Source organism: Artemia franciscana, unplaced genomic scaffold (assembly GCF_032884065.1).
Source record: "Artemia franciscana unplaced genomic scaffold, ASM3288406v1 PGA_scaffold_38, whole genome shotgun sequence".
NCBI lineage: Eukaryota > Metazoa > Arthropoda > Branchiopoda > Anostraca > Artemiidae > Artemia > Artemia franciscana.
Genome location: NW_027062676.1, coordinates 593234 through 618741, shown reverse-complemented (window position 1 = coordinate 618741; position 25508 = coordinate 593234). Strand labels below are relative to the sequence as shown.

Sequence of the window (25508 nt, the reverse complement as noted above, 5' to 3'; positions counted from 1 at the left end):
TTTTATGTGCAGACTGTCCAAAATCGAATTTCTTTTACGCAACTGTCCCGACAATCGACGAATTTAAATCAAGAAGTATTGTGGCTGAAAGTTAAAATGCAGAGTAGCAGAACTGAATTAAAAAAGGGGACCAGTCTCCTTTTAGCAGATGAAGTATAGATTTAATTGTTGAAAAATGTCATAAAAACTCATATTTTGTTTTCTATTTTGTTCTTTTATACAGAGGGGCAGTGAAAGTGGCTGGTCATCATACTTCCCATACCTGAGGCTGATTTGAAGACTGAAAAGAAGAGCATAGCACCCCAAATGTTTTCAACATCAAATGTTCCTATGTCTATTTATTCTGAGAGTCAACATCCTCCGTACTCAATATGTAGCTGTCAAGAAAAAAAAAAGAAAAAAAAAACACTTTACACGAGTAAACAAACTTTTAGTTTTATTGGATAAAGTAGTATCAAATCAATGACTAGAATACCAGAATTGATAAAAAAAAAAAACAAAAACAAATGCAGTCAATAGCTGAAACAACGCTAAGATCAGCATAGTAATAATCAATAAATATAGTCAGGTTGGACTTTTACATAGGAGCGTGGAAAGCGTGGCAGAGGGGTTTCCTGAAGAAAACATAAGTCACCAAACAGTCGTCACATTTAGGCCATAACACTCCATAAGGACAATTTTACTCCCATGTGCGCAATTACAGCAATAGAAAGAGAAACAGAAATCCTAGAAAGATATTAAAAAACAACATTATATTGGAAAGTAGACATTAAAACAAGAAATATCGACACTGAATAGATAAAATACCAATGTCATGACTAGATATAGTTAAAAGCTTCATAACAAGAAATAAAAAATAAAATAGAGCATAGAAGATTGATTAAGGAGCTAAAAATCAAGGTGTTAGTCAGGTGTTCCAGATACATCCCATGTGAACATAGTATTGGCCATCTTTTGTTATACGGGTCAAGATCCCCCCCCCAAGATACTACTTTATTGACGTACCATACTGGGTATTTGTACAAGATCCTTATATCCATCCCGGAACCACGTATTCTCTGGAACGGGGAGCAGGGGTACAAGCTATACTGACAGCTAATTTTTAAAGACCGGACGAAAAATCTAAGCTGATTTTAACCATATTTTTCTTGGCAAAGATTATTTCAACTACATTCTATTTCGTAGCGCAAAAGGTAATCAATAAAAACAAACTTCCCCATCGTACTACTAGTTTCATATTCAGGAACATCAAAAGCTCGACTAAAGTAACAACATCGTTTCTATAAAGCAAATGCAAATGTTTTTATGTAGCAAAATAATTGGTGATACGATATACTTTTATGTCAATTCAAAATACCCCATTTTCTATACAAGGTTGCCACTGACAATCGGCAAGCGGATTCGGCAGGCAAATTGTCAAAAAATCCTTAAGCAAGGTGAAAAGTTACATAAAATATCTTTGTTTCATTTACTTTTCAAGACTACTAGCTCAGTACTCTTGTCCACTAAAGATCTGCTATCCTTTTCTGTAACTGTTAACAACTCACTGAATCACTAAGTCACCTGATGCCAACACAGCTATGCACGCTTTTCCCCCACTATCATTTGAGATGCAATAGCCTCCCCAGCTATTAAATCATAAATAGATGAACTCGCTAAAACAAATATAAAACTTAAAAACATAACATTTAGGTGACAAGGACCAATAACACAAATTCACTAATTTATAGGCAAGGATTACTTCTTGAAAAAGTCAAATCAACACTATGACAGCCTATTTGGCCAGACCTTGAAGAATCTTTATTTCCAACAGGAATAGGAACCCTAAATAGCTTTCCCCCGGGAATACAAGCACAGAGCTTATACTGACTTAACTGAGGCCCAGGTTGGGGTATATTAGCCGTTTCTTCAAAGCTTTCAGAAGACAGAGGGTCGTCAAAATATCTCATATTGGATGATAGTTTATTCACATCTAGTATTATACCCTGAGATCCACTTAATATGATGGAGCCATTTATGCTGTGTAACCTTATGTCTTCATCTGCAGTCAAAGATACTTCCTTTGCAGCAATGGATATTCCCTCATTTCCTTTTACTCGTATGTTACCGTTAGACTGAAAAAGAGAAAACTTAAGTTTGTAAATTGAGACTAAGTAAAACTTCAATTTTCGTTGGAAATGCATTATCTGGTTGATAGCTATTCTTACCCTCATCTAGAAAAAAAAAAGAAAAGAAAAAAACAGAAAAAACAAAAACAGAATAAAAGTGTTTTTACCGTTACTCATTTGGCAACTGATAAAAACTCTATGATGAAGTCTCTTTGCAAAACAAAAAGCAGGATCTTGAACGATTTTACGGCAACAACAATCTAGGCCAATGTAAATTGTTCAAAAACAAAAACTGATAACAACGTAAAAATGAATAATGACAAAAGAATAAGATTTATACTTTATTACACAAAAGGAAAACAAATGTAACAAATATATCTAGCTAGCTAGTCGTCCAGTTATTCCCTAAGAATAGAATTTTTGGAACTCATTCGTTGACAGTCAGTCAATTTCCTTGCCTTAATTTTGTTTACTTTTCTATTTCAATTTCACACTTTACTTTCACCAGAAAAATCTTTTTGATAATATATGAGACAAGGATTACTTAGTTTATAATATTTAATTTTATAAATAAAGATCCATTCCTTTTTTAACAATCAGCGCATAGGAATTAGTTTTTTGACAGGTGGTTTTTAAACATGCAAAAAAAGGGTAGCAGACAGAACCAAGAGACACTCATTCAAAGATCTTGATTGAAAACAACCCCGTGTAACAAGGAAGGGGAACTTATGAGAGCAGAAATATGCTACATATACAATAAGAGCATTTTAAATCCGGAAGAAGTCACAGTTAAGGAAGGAAAACTGGAGTCTTTGATCAAGTGATCTTTCAGGTAGGCTATAGTAAAGATAATCATCTACAAATCGACACTGCTAATTTTTTGGACTGGATTGCGAGGATAATCTTATTTACGATTAATTATTGAAACTTCTGAAGAGAAAATAATTCCGAATTCAGCCTGGATTGCATATCAAGGTCAATTGTCGACGAAATTGATACATATTTGATTATTACCAAACCGGTCAGCTTCTTTGGTTTCAAGGCAAACAAAATTTTGCAGAGTGAGTTCGGGATCTTCAACCCGCTTTATAAAATATGAACAAAGGTAATGATAATTATACAGATATTTTGCAGGTGACGCAATGTAGCTGCAAAAGGAGAGTAGACAATTCCTAAATTCATCGTTTATCCTGAGCTGCAGTCGATCAAAAGACCAGGTTGACCTTCCAGGTAAGTCCGGAAACAAATGGAAGGAAAAGTTGAAAGGTCCAGAGGATACTGGTTCAGGAAGGTCTGAGCTTCCATGAGAAAGAGAGAGAGAGAGAGAGAGAGAGAGAGAGAGAGAGAGAGAGAGAGAGAGAGAGAGAGAGAGAGAGAGAGAGAGAGAGAGAGAGAGAGAGAGAGAGAGAGAGAGAGAGAGAGAGAGGGAGAGAGAGAGAGAGGTGAAAGATAGTCAACGAGCTTTGAAAAGGATGATGCAACGAAACAAATTTCTTTCCAAGAATATAAAGAGAGCATGGAGCGGCAAGAGAGTTTTGTGACATGGACATTAAGAGAGAATGGTGCGGCGAGAAAGTTTGGTAATCTGGATAATGACAGGGGAATGACAAAGAGAAAAAGGGAATTTTATTTCACGGATTGAGGGAGATAATATGACAAGAAAAAGAATTTCGTGTCTTGGTTGTTTTATGTCTTTGACAGTCTGTTATTTAGGGTAGTGTTTTTTGTTGCTATCCTTTAGGAAGTGTAGAGAAGGACAAAGAGTACTATAGAGCGAATACAAAATTTATCTCCTGGTAGATAAGTGTCCTGGTAGAATCTGTAATAAAAGGAGCACATAATCACCTGCTCATTGGGGGTAACATGTCTATGGAGAACTCGTGAGTCACATTTTATCTCTGATAAAGGTGAATTGTGTTGCGAGAGCAACACTTTGGTTTTGTTCCGTTTTTTCTTCTATGCCGCCGATCTCAGCTTATTCCTAAAAACTGAGAAGGGCCTAACCTGTGCAGTTTTTACTGAAAGTGTGGACCTCAGGCCGGATTGATGAATATGACATTACATTTTGGAAAGCTCTGCAGAGCTCTTGGCAGGGGTAAAAAAGGATGGTTTTTGCTTGTCCACGAGCCAGAGCCTATGGCGTGCGAAGTGAAGTGGAGTTATATAGCCTATGTCAGAGAGGAGTATCTGAAGTTGTGCAGCCAAACTTTCGTTTCATCAAACCATGTTTCTGCTTTTCAGTGGAAAGCTCCGTTCTAACAGGCAAGCATGCAGGCATCATTTTCAAATTGAAGATGGACTAAAATCTATACGTGTTAAATATATGCGGCAGTTACCCGGCCCCAGAGCCAATATATCTTCTTTGAGCGATAAATAGAAAAATTTACCGAAGCAAAAATCTGGCATTTTCCCACGGGTCCGAAAGTACTGCCATCTATTGTTTCTACCCATTTCTGTTCGTGATTTCAGCAGAGTTAATCATTCGGTTTTTCGGACTTGGGATTGCGGTAGAGAAATGGTATCAGATGTGCCTAATAAACTTTAAAAGTTCTCTAATTGCTAAAAAAATTGGAGCTTATCCTTTGCTCCTTTCTAAGTGGTGACGTTAGAAAGTTGACCTACGGCAAAAAAAAAAATCAACTTTAGAACTAAGACAGATAGTTTTTTTTTTTCGACAGCAATCGATAGCTCTTGATGAGCTGATTAATGTATATGACGTCCATTTTTTGGTACAAAAATTCGTTCATGAGGGATACCAGTTTGAAAGTTTCAAAGGGTTGACAACTTCAGTAGTAAGGTACACACTGAAATGAAATCTAGGCCGATACAAATTGTGAGACTTATAGAGGACTTGTATGCAACAGTCGGCTGTTAGGTAATAATCACATTCGGCAATTAGGGGTTAGCAACTTTTGTTAGTTGGTATATCTACTATTTGTTTCCAGTGTATTTGATGGTAAAACCAATTTGATTCCAGAGGTAAGACATGTAGGGGACTTGTAAGTAATAATCTGCTGTTAGGCTACAGTTAACTTCAGCGATGAGGGGTTTGCAACTATGCTAGTTGGTGTACTCATTTATTTGTTTCCGGTGAACTTGATGCCTATCACGGGAGAGGGACTTATAAGTAAGAATCGGTTCACTTTGGGGGAGAAACGACTGTTAGCTCATAATTATCTTTGGCAATGAGGGGTTTGCCACTTTTGCTAGTTGGTGGACCTATTAGTTATTTCCGGTGTATTTGATGGTTAAACTAATTTGGTTCCAGTGGTAAGACATGAAGGGGACTTGTAAGTAATCGGCTGTTGGGCTACAATCATCTTCAGCGATGAGGGGTTTGCAACTTGATGTCTATCACGGGAAAGGGACTTGTAAGCAAGAATCTGTTCACTTTGGGCTAGAAGTTTGTGCAAATTGGTGCAGATTGCATCCAATCTCTTTAAATCTGACAGAATTAAGTGTTTAAGCAACGGGTACAAACGATAACGTAAAACAATGAGGTAGTTTCGTAATAATTGGTATCACCTATGGTATTTTAATCCTAAAAAGTCATAGATAGCTTTATAATACCAACTAGATTATATAAGATATTGTTCCAAGTTTTCATCCGTCACGATGTCTACGATTGAAAAGGATGAAGTTCAACTGGCTGCAAAGTCAATTTAGACCCATCTTTCGATATTATTTTGTAGTTGTTGTTTTTGCAACGCTGAGGAATAGCCTTTGGTCATGTGATAACTGATTGCGGTCTTGTTTGAACATACCATTTTTAAAACTTCGATTGGCTAACAACTTCATCATTTAACCGATAATGAAGAAACAAGCACAAACGAAAATATAAGACAGTGAGATAGTTTCGTAATAATTAATAGAATGTCATCTATGGTATTTTGATCCTGAAAAGTTAGGGATAGCTTTATTGGCAGCGTCTAGAGCTTCGCCACATACAGATTCGATAAAGTTCTTTCGTTCCAGTGGTATTTTCAAGGGTGGGGGGTTTTTTACAACGATAGAATATGACAGCTTTTGCGGAGCGCACGGTTCACCAGACTGACTGACATGGGTAGAAACTTGGAACTCACCTTTGTTAACACGTTCCATAAGGCCGTCAAAACGACGACACATGCCGTTCCCTCTAGTAGTTATACAAGCATTTATCTCCTCCCTACGAGCCAGGACTTCTGTAGGTTCAAAAATAACAAAGGTAGGCAAGGCACGATTTTCCTTTGCTGATTTGACAATGAATTTGGCTATACCCAAAACACTTTCATCATCTTTCAGAGACTGGCAAAAGGGGTCCGGTAGACCAAATTTTAACAGCAACAGTTTTTTTTGCACTTACAATGTCATCTCTACTTAAGAATTCCACAGCACGGCTTACAATCAGCTGGTATTTTACGCCAGCGAGCATTGACCTCGACACTTTGTTCAATACCGTATTCCAAACAATATTATTTTTATCCATTTTCACTGCTGATGACGCCACAGTAACCAGTCCAAGAATCAGTGGAGGGGCGAGCCAAGCTCGTAATCATGCGTCAGTTATTTCGGAATAAATTGTCTCACAGGAAGTTCGTACGTACGATTCAAAAGCTGAATGAGAGCTAAACATACACCAGCGTTGCCGATTGACTGAATTAAATGAAAGATGGAGCCTAGGAACAAGGGAAGAGTAAGGACCCCCTCAACTATTCCCCGCAATTTGCTGGTAACTTAATAACGGCGGGTACAATACGTCGCTTGCGGGAGGTTCCTTCCCCTCTTCTCCTTGTTGTCAGTACGCTTCTTAATGATGTGAAATCAAAAATGATCTACGGTAATTCTCTGTGCTTACGAAAACAGATATTCAATACAGCGTTTAAAATAAGCTAATTACGCTAGTCAAAAGAAAATCCAGCAATCAATTCCGGCTCAGACCCAAGTTCGTTATCGCTAGCAGGTATATATTATTGAAGGTCACTGAATTAATAGATAAATAGGTCAGGATTATATTTCACTTCACAATAGGCCATTTAGGCATACGTTCCTACAGAATCTACTAAAAATAATTTAGAACTATAAGTAAATGAATTGCAGACTGTGAAAATAGTAAAAAAAAAATGGCAGCTTAGGAACAATACATACATAATTTTTTTTTATTTTTTGTGACTACAATTACGTAGAATTCAATAGTTAAAAGTAACCCATCAAAAGTCGTTGACATGAAAACGTTCGCGCAATTTTAAGGCAGTGGAAGGAAAAATGAAGAGTATCTTAGTAATTCAGCCGAATTTTTTACAATTGAAATCTTCTAGTTTGTTTTTTCATTTTCTTTAAAAGAATGACAACAATTTTACTAGTCTATCTAAATAGTCTTCAGTTTCAGTTGAGTCAGTTGGTAGTTCCTTACATGTCTTAATTACACTGTTTCATAATAAAGCACTGACACAACGGTAAATATGAAAAAAAAAAAAACATTAGATGAGGCAACAACCCAAATTCGTATGTTCCAATTTCGGTTCAGCCTTCACAAGGTGATATGGGAGATTATCCGCATTCCAAAGTAATACAAATGTTTCTGCTTATTACTCCCGTGATTATTTTATTTATCAAATAAGTTATGATACCAATGATAATGATAAGTTACTATACCATTGTCAAATGATCACATTATTTTTTCAGAATTCTGATTTTATGGTAATTACTAGCCTGAATTCAAATGTCTGTAATATTTTTGTTCCTTTTCATTGTGTTTAGACACAATAAAACACTATGGATCAAATCAGACTTTTTCATATAACTATATATGGCTTGTTAAAATACAGTAAAAGGAATAACCCAATAATGTTTATTCCTACACCCCAGCCTTGGCTAATAAACTAAATCTTGGGCAATAGTACAAATTTAGCATGTTTTGCTTCTCATAAATTAATCTTTTTTATAGGTCTTTAGATGTTATTATAATGTACCGGGCTATAGTTGGCTATAAATACCTCTATAGTGAGACTACTGTTTACAGGACTAGCAACTCTGTGAGAAATAGCTGAATTGATATTCAATTTGTTAACGCCTTTGGGAAGATCAAACTCAGGCATCCTCGTAGAAAAAATCGGCTTTCTTGACTCGTCAACCACATCGAATCTGTCAAAATCTTTTAACGTTATTTCTTCCATTCCTACGTTCACGGTTGCATCAGAGTTGAACGTGTTGTCAGAACTAGATGGAACCTAAGAAACACGGGGTTCGGTAAAAAAAAAAAAGACCACTACAAACAGCAGTTTTAAAAGGCAGTTACAAACAAAGAAAGATGCATAAAAAAGTTTTTTTTTCTTTGTTAACAATGTATACAATGTCATTTTACGTGCTTTGGTTTTAAGGATAAGGTTAGATGGCGTTCTTTAATATTAACATAACTAAACTGTAGTTTTAAAGATGACCATTGTTCGTTTTATTATTGTAATTTTCTTTATTCTTGTTGTTGATGTATTGGCAAATAAAAATTATTGTTTTTGGGCAATCGCAAATGAGACTCTGGCCTTATAGAGGATCTGAGGGAGCAGTAGTCACACTCTTATTTGTAAATACCATATACCATTGTAACTTCCATTTTGTACTTTTTTTTGTAATTTGATGAGGTTATGACAATAAAAAGCACTGTTGGAAATACATATCGTTTTCAGTAAAGCCCAAATGACACTCTAGCTTTTAGGGAAGTTAAAGGAAGCAACATTCCCACTCTTTTTTGGGATGGTGCTAGGTTTATTCCTTTCCCCCTCCATGGAAAATTCTCTCCACATACAGTTGAACAGCGATAGAAAAAATTTTTTTTTTGAATATTCTACCAATATTCCAAAGTTTAGGCATGATTCTTTTTTTGTGTGTCTGGAGGTTTAGTTTTCATAGCTTAAAATTTAACATTGGGGATGTGGGGGCGATATCAACCCTGAAGACCGCCTTGTTAGACATTCCAAAGTTTCTGAGCAAAATCCGTCTCAAAATTTGATGCGATATGATAGGCATTAGAGGAAGATCGGATCAAACAGTTCATGGTAACGAACTATAACTAAGGAGCGACACAGCTCAGTAGTAACCAAAACTCCAAGAAACAGGGTCTTGACAACAATGAACGCATGAAAATAATCCAATTTTGACGCTTATTCAAGATAATTCAAATTCATCAAGTTTAATGTCATCCATACAAATTTACGAGCCTGGGAAGATTTGCCAAATTTTTGAAAAAGCAAGGAAATACCCCAAAGAGATCAAGGGATCTTAATGAAAATGGCACATCACAACATCAGATTCATTATACCAGAGGATGCTGTCAAAATCTCAGTCAAGCTTTTGGGGTAGATCCCCAGTGGATAATGTCATTATTATTGAAGGAGCTGGCAGAAAAGCCAAAAGTGAAGGTAAAACCACTAATTACTATATTAGTTGATTTTTCAGACTGATTTTAATCCTGTAAATAGATACATCTTATGTGATGCTGTGAGATGTACGAAATTTCCTGACAAGGTGGTAAATTTCGCATTTGATAACCTGTCAGATCGCAGCTATAAAGTCAGAGCAAACAAATATTATTCGGAAATAATCCAACTTAATACTGGTCGACCACAAGGCTCTGCGCCTAGCCCTTTGCTCTTCATGCTGATTCTAAGTGAACTTCTCTTCAGTAGTGACACTGCCTGAAGAGCTGAACTTGCAGATGATCTGGTAATATGGAATACCGCTACAGATTTGGACCAATTGGCAAACAACATCAACAAAATGACGACAGAGCTGCTGATATTCTCAGAAGCATATTCCCTGCTAATTTCTGGCAAGAAAACCAGGGCCATAGTTTTCCACATGAAAAAGTCCCTTAATCCCCGGCTATTTGGCTGAACGGTATGCAAATCATGTCTCGCAAAAGCTCTCGGGAGTTATATTAGACCCTCACTTGACCTGGAAGAATAAAATAGAATTGGTAAAACAATCTTGTGCAGAGAAACTTTTGATCATGAAACGACTAGCAGGCATAAAATGGACCAGCTCTCTAATTGTGATGCTGGACTTCTACAAGAGGTTTATACGTTTCAAGATGGAATACGCTCTAAAAGTATTTGGAGGTTGCTGCAAAACAAGTCTGGCAAAGCTGGAAACTATCCAGAGCATGGTAATAAAGCTGGCAATGGGTCTCACAAATCATACACCAAGTTACAAACTTGGAGTTTTTTCTGGAATACCCACAATACAAGAAAAGAGAAATACGCTGATTGTTAAATATTTCACAAAGATCTAAGCAATTGACCATAATCATCCAGTTTTTGAAATAACTTTTGCCTCAAATCCTTAGGAAAATGCAGATGCCCAAAGTAGGTCTTGGATAGCTTTCAAAGATCTAGTTTTGACACGGAATGATGGGGTCATGCAATTTAATCATTTTCAAGAGTCTCCCTAATGGAAGTCTGCATCAGTTGAAACTTGCTTGGAGCTTATTCCAGGCAAAAAGTCAAATTATCTTCCCAGTCAAGTGCAAGCTATTTTCCAGTAAAAAACTGACCACCTACTTCGGGAATTTCATACAGATATTTAAAGATGGGTTACTGAAAGGAGGCAGGGCAGCAATAGCTGTGGTGATTCTGAATATTGCTTAAATATATCCACTAGGCTTGCAAATGACACATCCATCCTTACGGCTGAGCTAAGGGCTATATTTGAAGCTCTAAATGCCGTTAATAAAATGCCTCCTGAATATAGGAAGGTGATATTACTCTCGGACTCTAAGTCTGCCTTACAGCTCATGAGCCAAATCAATAGGTTACTAATAGACTCTGATATAGCAAGTTTCAGGAATATAATATGGAACATTCAAGAAAGAAATATCAAGCTTTATTTACAGCATGTGCCAAGTCACCAAGGTATTAAACGTAACGAGGCAGCTGATTTACTTGCAAATTAAACAACAGACATCCACATAGACCCAGCATTAAAACAATTCAAAGAAGAATCCCCAAGAAGAATCTACCACAGCTAGCACTCATTTTTCCATCATGTGAAGAAAATTCTCTATACTTCCATTCGAAGGTATACATTGATCCTGAGGAAAGAAGAATAAGACTGAAAAAAAGAGGGGACCCAAACTGTAGATTTTGTTCTGAAGTCCCAGAGACTTCACAACACATAACTTTTAGCTGCAATAGTATCACAATGTCGGCAAATGCCTGACACATATGGACTGCTTATCATCAAGCTGCCAGGAAATGAGGAAAGAATACTATTCAGGGAGATTATTAGTTTTTTAAAGCGGAATGACATAGTTTAGCATGGTTGACATGACCTTGAAACCTGCTTCAGTTTGGTTAAGTGGAAGTATAATTGGAAAGAGGAATGTGAACATTTTAAAGAAATAGATCAGCAGAATATTTTTATGATACTTGTTCATATAATATTATATGATACTTTCATAATAATGGCAAAGACCAGAAATGTTCCCAGAAATCAAGAGAGTTTAGATAAGGAGAAACTAAAGCATGGATGCACTACAAACAAATGTCTATGTAAATTTCAAACCTTAACAACATTTAAAATTTCGAAATGAGTGCGCGCACACTTCCAGTTAAAAAAATCCAATAGGAATAGTAATGGTAAGGAACAGTTATGAGATTTTTAAAGTGTTTGCTTGGTAGATTTGAGTCTTGACCTAAAGTTAGCTGTGAAGGATTGAAAAAATGTTTGATTGGTCTTCTCCCAAATATCATGTTATTGTATTGGAAAGCATCGTATCTGTAAAGCCTCATGTCAATAAGACCACCAAAGTGGATAAAAGATTGATTACAAGATTTCGATCCTTATCCCTTACATTTTTTTCTGCATACACAGATCAACTTAAATAAAAGCATTTAAAAATTGAATGGGACCTATTTAACTAACCTTAATATAAACATCTTCTTCTCCAACCAAACACAAGTTTTCATCTGAAAAAGTTTCAAGTTTACCATCCAGTTTCAAAACAGAATCAAGTGTAATATCACCAGTAAATGTGGTCATCACATGTTCAGGATCCACTTCAATACTTTCCATGCCAGTTGTAAGGTACAGAACCCTAAGCAAAACAGTAAACTAATTAGTGATTTTAAAAATTATTCATAACAAAATCCTGTTTCACAGGTTCTAAAGAGACCAGCTATTTATTATTCAAGGTTACTATTACTATTGCTATCAATATTACAAATAACTATTCCTTGGTTAACAGCTGTACAAAGAAGCTGTCTGTTGCCTGTTTTGTAGCTCTTCCGTGGACAATTTAATTTTGTTGCTTCACCCAGGGTACAAATAATCCACTTTAGCTGGCAGCCCTAGTCTAGTGCTCTTAAATTCTGAATATGTTTTCAAACGGCAGAGTTTTTTTTTTCTTTTTTTTTTATGAAAAAGAGTCACTTCACCAGTAAAGTTAAACTGAACGTATTTCTTGTCAGTTTTCTAGAACCTTCTTCATATGTCTTTACAAAAAGGAAACAGAAATATCCTATATAGTAAGAATTGGATTATATTAGAAGTTCAAAACAGTCTGTGGCATAATCGTCATTGTTATCCGTTCCCCAACCGAAGTTCCCTTTATTTCAACAGTTGCTTACTCCAGGATAGCTTGTAAGATTAACGGAATTCAACAGACTCTTTCGCAAGTTCATGACAAAATGTCAACTTACGATCTGAATTTCCCCCGCCGCCCGAACAGTACCACTGGCAGTAATATAAGTAAAGCCACTGTTATTATCACGAATGTACTGAATTCCTAAGTGCTGCAGTAAATGTCAATCTTCTGACCACCTCGCTGCAAGCTGACCCGATCTAAACGACAAAAGCTCACGATACTCTGACCCCCATATGAATTCCAGTGGCTCACTTTACAGCAACACCTCCATGTGTGCAAATTGTAGTAGAGATCATGTTACTTACAGTTTTCGTTGCTCCAGGCTAAAGGCTCTTGCTCATTCCAAAGTTCCGCGACCTTCGCGCTTGCAATCATGAATGAATATAAAGTCTCAGTGTGTTCTTTCAACATCAATGGGACAAAGGATAAAGTTTTAAGCCTTGATGAGAAACTAGCTAATCATGATGTTGTTCTCTTACAAGAACACTTGCTCCCAAGCTGCAGTGTAAACTTTCTAAGGCGTAGTTCTCAACATGCTGTTTTCAGCGCGAACGCCCGTAGTACTCGAGGCAGGTCTTCTGGCAGTCTTGTCTGTATAATTAAGCGATCTTTGCCAAGCTATTTGTCTCATAGCTGCTACCAATTCTCTGAATACTATCTTGCAATCTGGCTAGCAGATGTGACCCTAATCAACGCCCATTTGCCTCATGATAGAAGATCTGTTTCTTCCTTCTTCAATTATGCAAATGCCTGCAACAAATTAAAGACATCATATCTGGTATTGAGAATCTGGGATACAAGTGGGTGCTTATAGGTGACCTAAACTGTGACATTACCGTTTCCTCGACATGTAAGGAAGCACTTTTTCAGTGTCTACCTTCAGCATTTAAGGTCCTAACAAAAGACCTCAGGTTTACATATATCCACTGTAGTGGTTCTGTAGTGGTCCTTCATTATAAACTTCAGCAGTACATTTCAATGAAGATGAGAGAAATTATGATCATTTACCTCTGTATTTCAATATTACAGTTCCTTCTGACGCATACTTGGGCCTAACATCATTGTCACATAAGTGGTTTGAAAAACGTGATTGGTCTAGTGCGAACATACCTCTATACCTTGCTAAACTTGGAGCTCTAATATCCACTGAACACGTCCCTTCCATCTTTTTGGCACAAACACATACCCCACTATCGACAATGCTCGTGCTGATTTGAATCACTAATATCGTGACATTGTCTCATTTATAAAGCAAGCTGAAGATTTGGCCATCCCACTGATCTGTGTCAGGCAGAATACCCAAAAACCAATCCGGAAGTGTGATCTAATGCTGAAAAAAGTAAAGAATAAGGCCAAATTCTGGTTAAGAATCTGGTCTGCTTTTTGTCAACCTTCTCAGGGTACTGTGTTTGATAAGCACTATCTTCATGCTGTTTGATACTCTGGTAAAAGTTTTCTGAAAAGCAATAGTGAGTGGCGAAAAGTGATCAATTCTGCCAAGTTTCTGGATACAAGTTCTAGTGTCCATCTTGGATCAAACATCATTCAAAAATATTTTCGAAAGTTAATTATGCAGTGCATAAGCGTTTCTCATGTTTGCTTGAAAAAACTTTGCCATCAAATTTATGTCAGAGACATATGATTTAAGTAGAAAAGCTGACTATTGTTAAAGGTGTTAAGGGTTTAAAATCAAATCATTAAGATCTTGATGGGATTGGTATTTTGAATCTCGTTCCTAACTCTTTTGAACTGGTATCTCGTCTCCAACTGTTTTTTCGAATGTGTTTTAGTAGTTTGTGTCTATCAGATTCGTTCTTATGCATTAGCATTATGTCACTTCTAAAACAAGGAAAAGACCCAATTTCTTGCAGTTTTTATCGGCCCATAATGGTAGCATGTACACTTAGCAAGTTTTTTGAATACCTCCTACTACCTAATATCACTAAGCTGGCACGGGACCCAGAGATCGAATCATGCTGCAGAAATGCACTGCAGGGTCAACGCAGGGACCTTAGTAGTCAAGAAGCGTCGTTAATCTGATACAATACAATACATTAAGCTGGCTCTAAATGATGAAAATCAATTTGGTTTTAGATCTGGACTAGGCTGTCAGCATGCTCACCGTGCTCAGACTTCTTTTTGCAACCATATACTTGACAAAAACATTTGATAGAGTTTGTTATACTTAAGCATGGACAGCGTTATCCCAAAGAGGAGTAAATCCATTGGTAATTCAGATGCTTTGTTTTTGGTACTCCCATTCTTACCTTTGCTTTAAGTCATTAGATAATTCTTATTTTGGTCATATCGCTTTTGTTGTGGAGTAGGACAAGGGGGATTTCTTTCTCTGTACATTTTTAATGCTTGTATTGAAGATGTGTTATCAAACATGTTGACTATGTGCCTACTAGAACCATCTGATATCTCATATATGGCTTATGCGGATGGCCTTCTTCTAATTAGTCAATCTGTGTCTGGTCTTGCTTGTTCAGTGAAGTCAGTTACTTCTGCTTTCTGCAATATTGGCCTGTACCTAAATATTGACTAGTGTGAGTTTCTTGTTTTCAACGGTAATAATTTTTCAGAATTTCTATGCTGTGGTGGTTTTAGCATTCCCAGTGTTAAACGTCTTGTTGGCTTGGCATAACAGTTGGCAATTCTATGAATGCTCTCTGGACTCATGCTGTCAAAGATATTAGTGATAAGCTGATGCTTGGTTACTCTAAGATTGTGGCAAATAGTGGAGGACACTATAGAAGAATACTAACTCGGCTTTACTAAAATTTTTGTGATCATTCTGTACTCTTCTGTACTGGTATTTGTCCAATTCTGTTGACTGGTGATCTAAAACGTATTCGCATAAATTATTAATGGTATTGCAAATTTCTTTTATATCTACCTCATTCTTATTGGAATACAAAACTGGTTAAGAAGTATTGTGTAACAGATCTTACTGGCGTTTTCAAAAATTTATGTGCCAAGCTAGCTATTGAAGTGCCTTATAAGCTAGGGTGTTTTCATTACCTTATCCGTCTTTTTTTGTATGTGATTAACTTTGCTTCTTGTTTTTTCTTTTGCTGTTTTTCTTTTGTATTTAAACATTTTTTCGTTTGCATCCACTTGTGAAGTGGATGATAAATAAATTATTATTATTATTATGATTTCTAAGAATATAATGACCATCAGCTTTGACTTTTAAACTATTAATTACAGCTTTCCAAAACCAATTTTGTAAATGTAATATATAACTAAAATAAAACTTTGAATAAATCAAAATTAATACACACTTGTAAAGAGTAACAGTCATGAAGAAGTTTGAAAAGATAAGCACAGTCAATGCAAAAATTGCTGCCCAGAAACAATAGCCTGGTGGCCCTTTAGCTTTGAGTGATTGCTCTTCATCCATTTCACGGCCTCCAATCAGTTCTGAAAAAAATGTACTAGTTATTAAAAAGTAAGAAAAATGTCACCTTGCCATCATCATAACAATATATTAGATTACTGAGATACATTAATAAGATGTGCTAATATAGCAATATAGAGCAATCTAAATCCTTAGATTGCTCCAATCTGCAATTTAAAGTATTATGATGCATCACAACTCTTCAAAAAATATGTGCTAGTATGAAGTATTTCTTTGTTACAAACTAAATCTTGATTAATCAAAACAATCAGAGAGAAAAGGGGGTTAGAGATTTTCTAACACAATAAAACTGCTGTATGATTGGAAAACATCTTATATAACCCTGATCCATAAAAAGGGAAGAAGAGACTCTGCAGAAAATTATCATACTGTAAGCATCACTTCTGCAGTTGTTAAGGTGCTTGAGAGATTTGTTAACAAAGCTCAAATTGAACATCTTGAGGGTAATAACATCCTCTCTACATCACAACATGGATTCAGATCTGGTGGATCTGTGGACACTAACCTCATCCGAACATTTGAATTAGTGACTACACTGCTTGATAAGGGTATTCCTGTCAACATGATTCTTCTTGATCTGTCCAAAGCATTTGGCAAGGTTTGTCATGAATTCCTCATAATGAAACTGAAGGCTGCAGGTGTTAATGAAGGTGTTGTACAGTGGATTATTGGTTTTTGATTCACAAGGAACTCCTCATTTCTCTTCTCCCACAACTGTATTAAGTGGTGTGCCCAAGGGCACTGTTCTTGGACCAACACTTTTTAACTTCTATGTCAATGATCTAACCACCCTTCTTTCAAATCTTATTACCCTTTATGCTGATGACTAAAAAACTAGTTGGAAAAGCAGCTACTCCCTCTGACCAGCAATCAATTCAAACAGATTTTGACAGTCTAGAAAGACGGGCTAACAATGGGCTCCTTACTTTTAATGTTGACAAATGCCATGTCATCCATTTTGGCAAACACAAAAAAGCATCATAAGTATTTCCTTCAAGACAACATCCTTTCTGCTGTTTCCAATAAAAGGGATCTAGGGGTTATTGTTGATCACCAATTAAAGTTTAGCAGCTATGCTAAGTCTGTTTCATCTTATGTAAATAAATCCCTTGGTATCATAATAAGAACCATCTCCAGCCAACACCCAAGAATTTTTATGAAGTTATATAAGGCGCTTGTACAACCATGTCTTGAGGTCAAAATGTCATTGGTAGCCCCTTTTTTCAAAAAAGATAAGAAGTTGCTTGAGGATGTCTAGCGTCATGCCACTAAGATGGTTAGTAGCATGAATAAATTTCCATACAAAGAAAGACTACGTCATTTGAAGCTGCCAACACTGACATACCAAAGAAAAAGGGGTGATTTTATGATTTTAACCAAGAAAATCCTTTCTAAAAACAGCCTTCCTGGTCTCTTTACACAGCCCTTGCATTCTGGTAATAGAGGACATTCAATGAAGCTCCACATGCAGCATTCCACAAGTAGACATAGAAGTCATTTCTTCAGCCAAAGAGTCATCAATCTGTGGAATCAACTGTCTGAGGAAACAGTTTCTGCAACTTCAACCAACACGTTCAAGTCACACCTTGATAAGGAATGGCTCTGCCAGGAGTTCCTTTATAATTGGAAAGCTGCAGAGTCCTCCACAAGAGTCTAGATAAACAACCATAATCATAAACCAAACGAATTATTTTTTTTATCAATGGAGCATCACAAGGAAGGAAAAACCTTATATCATTCCAAGCTGCAATTTAAGGTAAAAAAGAACTCCTTAGGCTAACATACTTATTTATCTCATTCCTTAAAGCATATTGCTATATCCTACTGTCCCCCTCCTCTTTACAGATAAACATGCATACCACTACACATGTCTACTGAAGCATGAGTTACTTTAAAGCCTCAAAATGAATTTCTTAAAGGTAGCGATTAGTAGGTAAAATTATAGCAGTTCATATAACTGGCTTACCAATAAAGTGAACATATCACTCAATGCCTTTTTTATACTTTTTGCAAATATAATGATTGCTTCTACCTTAAATTCAAATTTAAGCACTTTTTAACCTAATCTAAACGAACCTTATTTTTTCGAAAACGATGGAAAAAATGGTGCTGAGAAAACGTAGTATTGTTTTGTGAAAAACAAGCAATAAGTCATACTTTAATTAAAATTCCTCATTTTTAAGAGCTCAAAAAGTACTTAAATTTGAATTTGAGGTAGAACCGATTATTATCTTCATAAAGAACGTAAAAAAGGCATCGAGTGGTATGTTCACTTTATTGGTATATCAGTTTTAAGAACTGTCATAATTTTATGAAAATTTGTCATTTTTAAGAGCTCAAAAAGTGCATAAATCTCAATAAAAGGTAGAAAGGACTATTTTATTCGTAAAGAGCATAGAAAAGGCATCGAGTGGTATATTCACTTAAAAGGAAAGCCAGTTATATGAACTGCTATAGTTTTACCGATTAGTATAATTATAAAGTGCATAAAAAATGGCTCAAGATATGTGTTCAACTTTTACCAAGTAAATCAATCAACTGCCGAAAATCGAGGCGCGTGTCCAGAAAATCAGATCATTTGCCTCTTTTCTTTTTGTGTTGGATTGACAAAATCCTAATCTTTAAATCGTTTCTCTCTTCTCAAGGTGAATTACTAGGCTCCTTTTTGGACAACTCACTTGCGGGTCAATGGGATGTTCAATGGGATGTTGCCTTGCTTTGTCGTTTCTCTAGTTGCAAAAATTTTGCTACTATAATGGTAAATGGCGTTGTTATAAACACTACTTATAAATATTGAAATATGGATGATTATCCATATGTACCATTTCCTTAGGTCACGTTGAAAACGGATACTTACAAATACTATATTTGATAACTATATTGCTTTGGCAGTGGAATATCTAAAGCTTTATCTTTTCTTCAATTATTGTCATTTCTCTATTTAAGAGGTTTAGCGCCTTTCAGATGTTTTGAAGTTCCTAAACTTATGTCTAAACCACATCCACCAGATTCCTACCTAGAGGGGAGCCATGTTCAGCCTAAGAGTAATAATGCCATGTCCCCTTCCTAAGTTACTAAGCCTGCAAATAATGATAGCGATAAAACTGAAAAAGCCACGGCTAGACAACTATCAAGACTATCTACATCTAGTGATAGTACAATGATTTCCTTGGGTTCACCTCAGTGGAGAGAACCAAACTGTCAATTACCATATGATAAGAATCATCTGGCATAGGATGACTTCCAAGTAGTTCAAAAACTCAAGAAAAGGAATAACAAAATCAAACAATGTTGAAAGCCCCAATCTTTCTGTGCCAACAGATGAGTCACCAGCTCCTACCCCCAGTCAAGAATTATCGATTCCAATGTTTGCTGTTGTAATAAAAAACCCTAAAATCTGAACAAAAAAAAAACATATTATTTTTTTGAGGATGAACATTTTCAAGAAGTTAAGAAAGGAATTTGACCTATTCATTAACAAAAATATAGAAGCTGAAGTATTTGCCAATGATGCAGCCTGTCTTACCTCTCTGCTGGACATGACACATATTGGTAATATGGAAGTAACTTGTATACCAAAAGAACAACTAATTCAAGAAGAAACTAGACTGGCCATTTATAATATTTCCAGTTTATATACAGACAATGACATCCAAGAAGGTCTTACTGATAGTTCCCTTTTATCTTACCCTCTGAAGTCAATAACAAGACTAGAGAAAAGAAATGAAAACAATGAGTTAGTAGCAAGTAACTCCGTTCCAGGGCGGATCTAGAGAAAAATCTCGGGGGGCCGATGGACCAAGGGCGCCAATATGATTCAAGAGTAATGATAGAAGGGGGATAGATAACGCTTTCGTCAGACCAATCTGTTTGTGTGAATCTGGTCGGTGCTGATGTAAAATAACAAAGAATCCTCTTTGAAAGCCAATAATGTTTTCCTATAGCAGTAAAATGTGTATTAACAGACGCAAGCAGATTCTCTGATGAATATATTACTATGGCTTCTCTGAGACTTTCTGAATGAGTAGACCAGACTATTTTTTTTCTCTAGAGTTGGATAAAAAAATTAATTAATGGGGATACCTCTTATTTCTAAGATTGTAAAAAACAACTGTTTTTACAAGAAGTAGAGAATTGTAAAGAAGACTCTTGATCCACTACAAGATTCCAACATTTTCTATAAAGAGACTGAAAACCAACTGTACGCCTGGTTGCTGCGGGATGTCTGAGCAGCACTTGAAATATGGGGGGTCCTGCCTTGCTGCTTTGGCAGCTAAAAGTATTTTGAAGACGTTCGACGACAAGCAAAGGAATATTTGGTTTTTACCTGTGTCCAGGGCTCTTTTTTTCGAGGATTCTTTAGCCGGAACCAGAACCAAAACATGGAATAGGTCGTGTCTCCCAATGTCAAAACTGATTTTTTTTTCAAAAAGGAAAGTATTTATATATATGATGTTCATTTTGAGCCCTACCCATACCATGGCAGGGTTTAATACCCAAATATATTTAAAGTTCCTAATTTCTTCGAAAACCACACAAATCTATTAATGTATGAAAAAAATATAATATATAGTGTGAATCACCACTCTTCGAATCTATGAAACAATTGCACGAAAATATCTATAAAAAGAAGGATGCAGTGTCAGTTAACCTAAAGTGTTCCCAACCGGAAAATTTGGGCGTTTTGCAGACCCAAATTTTCCACATGCTTTGTAGCAGGCGATCACTTCTGTTTTGCAGATGAGTCCCAAGAAATGTGCTTCTATCAAAGAAACTGTAGCTACGGTAGACGAAATAATATACGATGAGAAAGACATTGATATGGTCATTATCTATTTATCCCCAATAACTTCAGGGTAATAATAAGCAAAATATGGGGGTAATATCAGGGTAGCCAAAGACAAAAGGGAGGGAGACAAGGGCAATAAAAAAATTTTGAATAAAAGAAATAAAAAGGGCAATGAATAGTCATCGCAGTTGTTGCAGGGTTGTCTTGCAGGGACGATAGAGCTTGAGATAATTTATATTTGTGAATCAGCCAGTCTACGTCGACCTTATCAATCTGGGTAGTTTCTAACTTCCAAATATAGACGACATTCCACTAGGACTTCGTATTAGGAAGATAGTATTCTACCCTGCATCCTACTACAGTCAGGCAGCTCAATAAGATAGGGCATGTGAATTAGCTATCCCAAATCCCACTCGGCAAACTCAAATGTCCAAGCATTTCCCATAGCCCACTTTGTAATGTATCTCCCCTCCTGTGACCCATAATTATCATACCCCTATCAATGAATCCCAGGAACCGTACCCTAAATTGATGGCCTCTTAAGGAAGAGAATAAAAAAATCTGCCGAAAAAAGAAAACAATCCGAAGATGAATATCTAGCAAGCAAGTTTAATTATATGAATATTTTTTCCTGAAAATGAGGATTATCCTGTAATTTTATAACGAAATAATTCGCAAACTGATTGTGAGAGCAGTTTCATGTCTGAATCTCAAGCAGATCAAGAGTAAAATCTTGGGTAAGGGGGCCACTGGACTAAGGGCACCAATGTGACTTGAGTTGGGCACCAAATAAAAGAAATTTATTTTAATAAAGATAAAGAAAGAAAGAAAAAAGAACAGAATGAGGGCGCCAGAAATATCTTGGGGTAAGGGTCACCCCCCGACCCCATGGATATGTTCCTGACCTAAAGTGCTTTTAACTCTTTCATTCATCTAGTTTCAACCAAATTAGCTATATAGTTAAAATAAGTAGATACAGATTTATCACACAAAAGCTCTATTGATGTCATTCACTATTTAATTAGTTACAAAACTAAAATTAAGAATTCTGAGTGAGGAGTGGAAAGAGGCAGTTAAAAAAATTAGTCCTTAACATAAATTAATGTTGTAAGTTGCCTTGTCATATCCCCATCATTGAAGCCAAGACTCTATACCCTAAATCGACGTTTTCACAAAAAAGAGATTAAAACAAATCTGCTAAAAAAAGAAAAAAACACATTCTGAAGATGAAGATCTAGCAAGGAAAATTAATTATATGATTCATTTTTCATGAGAATAAGGTTTATCTTATAATTTTACGATGAAATGATTTGTAAACTGATCGTACGATCAGTTTCATGGCTAAATCTCTAACAGATCAAGATCAAAATCTTAGGCAAGGGGGCTGCTGAACCAAGGGCGCCAATGTGACTCGAGGTGGGCACCAAATTAAAAAGTTTATATTAAAAAAAGATTAAAAAAAAGAAAAAAGAACGGAATAAGTATGTCATAAGTGTCTTAGGACCTCATGTATCTGTTCCTGGCCTAAATTACTTTTAATTCTTTCATACATCTAATTTCAACCAAATTAGCAATATAGTTAAAATAAAAAGATTGATAAATTTATTCACACGAAAGCCCTATTGGGCCATTTGCTATTTAATTTGTCACAAAACTAAAATGAAAGATTTTTTTTAGGGTGGAGGAGTTTATAATTAGCCAAAACTTACCATTCGATTTCGGGATATTTTACCAAAATATCCAGAAATATCCTTCAATTCCCTTGCACATTCAGCCATCAGTCTTTGTCTCTCATTCATTTTATGCTCGTGTCCAGATTTTTATTTTTATCCACTTTGAACTTTTAGCTACAAAGCTACAATTCAATATGTCATTGTGAACAGACAAATATCTATATAACTGTGCTACTACGTTTATGAAACGTCTTTAAAGATACCACTCTTATTTTCAACAGGTTTTCGTGAAAAAGGGGAAAGTTCCATGTTCATAGAAAAATCTTTGCAGCAATCAAAGATTTTTCTGCAAATTTGGCAGATATATTCTGAACTGGTTAAAGATAAATAGTTTTTGTTCTTTTTAAGTTAGAACTTTGCTCCTTACATTCATAGGAAATGCTTTGTTGTTAATTTGGAAAACATAGGAGAGCTTTTGTTGTTAATTCGGTAAATCACCTACGAATAATTGATCAAATTGACAAGTATACTTAAAAAAAAGAGTAAAAAAAGAACATTGACCGGAATGCAAATGAGGGCGCCAGAAAAATCTATTCTTGTTTGGTGGAAGAGTTGCCTTTGGACTCTATAAGGAAAAACCTACACAATGCAAACACTGCTTGAAACTAGGGCACGCACATAAATTCTCTCTATTTACTATTGCTTGTAAAAACAGTGCATCAGGGGGTCACTCTGAAAGCAACTTCCATAACCCAACAAAATATATGAACTGTGGAGGTTCACATCTTTGTGATAACAGAAATCCTTGTGCTAAATACAAACAAAGAAGTCAGATTGTAAAAATAACTCAGGAGAAATGAATACGGGTACCCAGAATTGCTAATGCTGAGGAAAGAACCTAGTCAGTCTCATATAAACTTTGCTAATAGACAAAGACTAGAAGATCAACTCCAATCCAAGAGCTGAGAAAACAACCACAGCAGGCATGGAAAAAAAATTCCTGCTACCAACTCCAATGAGACCTACTCCCTATCAACCAGAGAGTTACCCATGAGTATAGCTAGCCCTTATTTCCCCAGACTTGATCACAAAGTAGGAAGAATTCCAGCAGGTGTATCCCCCACTTGACCCAAAGGACCTACATTCTTATCTATTAGGGTAATGGACCTCAAAGAAGCAACATCGAACCTCCAACACCCACAATCTTAGATGATAATCAGCTAATAAACCTGGCAAAATTTATTATTACCCAGGATCTTATTTGATCATCAAATTATGACATAGAAATGAAAAACAAGCTATGTGAGAAAACACTAGATAAGCCCTTTCCAGAGTCATTGCTAAAAGAAGCTACAGATGAATTTAAGGAACTAATTGCTATTGTTGCAGCCAAAAATACTGAAATTTTCCAATGATTATAAAACAAACCCTCCGACTAATTAACAATGTTAGTGATATAGATCAACTGATAGTATTACAGTGGAACAGATTTGCACTTAATAATACAGAAATGATGGAACTTTGCTCATATATTAATAAAGAAAAAGTGGATGTAATTTGTCTACAAGAAAAACATTTAAATAACCTGAAAAAAAGAGTCCATACCAGAATGCAAATGCTATCGAAAATATAGAGATTCTGGCTGAAAAGGGGATGGAGTGCTCCCTTTTATAGCAGAGAAATCTATACATAACCTAAAGAGGGATACTGATATAAATAATATTTTATCAACAGAAGCAGAGGCTCACATCTCCTTTATTTTTGGTGACCTAAATGCTCATGGCCCTCATCAGGAAGATATTGAACAATCAAACAGAACTGGGAAAAATGTTGAAAGATTACAGTTAGAAAATAATCATATAGCAATTCTAACACTGTATAATTTGCCGACATATTATAATGTAAAGAATAAAAAAATTTCAACCATTGATATTCAACTAGGTCCTGCTGCTGCTGTTGACCAGGTTTCAATTAGTAGAGTAACAGACCTACAGTGATCAGCACAATGAAGTGATCATTGTGCTATTAAGACTACAATCTCTAATGAGTCTCACCAAACTAAACCTGGAAAAAAGAATCTTATCAACAAGAAAGGTAATCGGCCAATGTTCAGACAAATCCTGCAAGAAGCTTTTTATTTTTTACTTGAAGATTTTCCCCAAATTGGTGATAAAGTAAAAATACTTACCAAAATTATGATGGATGCTGCTCACAAAGCAATCTCTAAGACAAGCCCCAACACCTGGGCTCCAACTGGCAATTAGAGAATTAAAAATTGGTGTACAGTAATGAACTATACTCTACTGCAGTGAAAGCTAAAACATAGCAAATAAGGTATTTCAAAGACATCCATCAATGAGCACTGCAATTGAATACAAACGTAGCTGAGCAAAAGTGAAAAAAACATGTTTACAGGCCAAAAGAAAGGCATGGGAAAAATTCATGACTAACGTAGAACATCACACTGCAGTATCTAAGATTAACTAACGTTTATCTGTTAATTTGTCTTTAACTGTAACGTTAATCTGAGTTCTACTAACATAGAACATCACACTGCAGTATCTAAGATTAACCAATATGTAAGCAGGATGAATGGCAAGAGAATGACACTTGATGATTACAAATATGAAATATAACACCAGGGTCAACTAATAACTTCTGATTTCTTAAAAGCTGATATTTTTGCAAATACATTCATGAAGAAAACTCTAGACACAGTTCTGCCAAATCCACCTGTATGTGTCCTCCCTTCCATAGCACAACATGAGTTAGAGACAGCTATTGACAGATGCAACTTGAATTCAGCACCAGGATATGATGAGATACACATCAAAAGGTTGATTAAAACACCTGATATCTTTTGAGCTAAACTCCTGGAAGTATGTAATAATGCATGGAG

General features: G+C 35.9%; 1 protein-coding gene across 1 annotated transcript; it reads right to left on the bottom strand.

Moving 5' to 3' along the window:
- Positions 1-419: 419 nt before the first annotated feature.
- LOC136041819 (beta-sarcoglycan-like) lies at positions 420-24816 on the bottom strand. Its single transcript, XM_065726594.1, has 5 exons — positions 24798-24816; positions 16011-16149; positions 12003-12174; positions 8081-8314; positions 420-2114 (listed from the first exon to the last, which is right to left on the bottom strand). The coding sequence occupies exons 2-5, from the start codon at positions 16127-16129 to the stop codon at positions 1725-1727; spliced, it is 915 nt and encodes a 304-aa protein (XP_065582666.1). The 5' UTR covers positions 16130-16149; positions 24798-24816; the 3' UTR covers positions 420-1724.
- Positions 24817-25508: the final 692 nt, after the last annotated feature.

Excerpts from the sequence above, each read along its gene's own strand:
- LOC136041819 (XM_065726594.1), bottom strand. The coding sequence starts at position 16,129 with ATGGATGAAGAGCAATCACTCAAAGCTAAAGGGCCACCAGGCTATTGT. Across the intron at positions 12,175-16,010 it reads ATGACTGTTACTCTTTACAA|GGTTCTGTACCTTACAACTG; the intron begins GTGTGTATTAAT and ends TGTTTTGCTTAG. Across the intron at positions 8,315-12,002 it reads AAGAAGATGTTTATATTAAG|GTTCCATCTAGTTCTGACAA; the intron begins GTTAGTTAAATA and ends CGTGTTTCTTAG.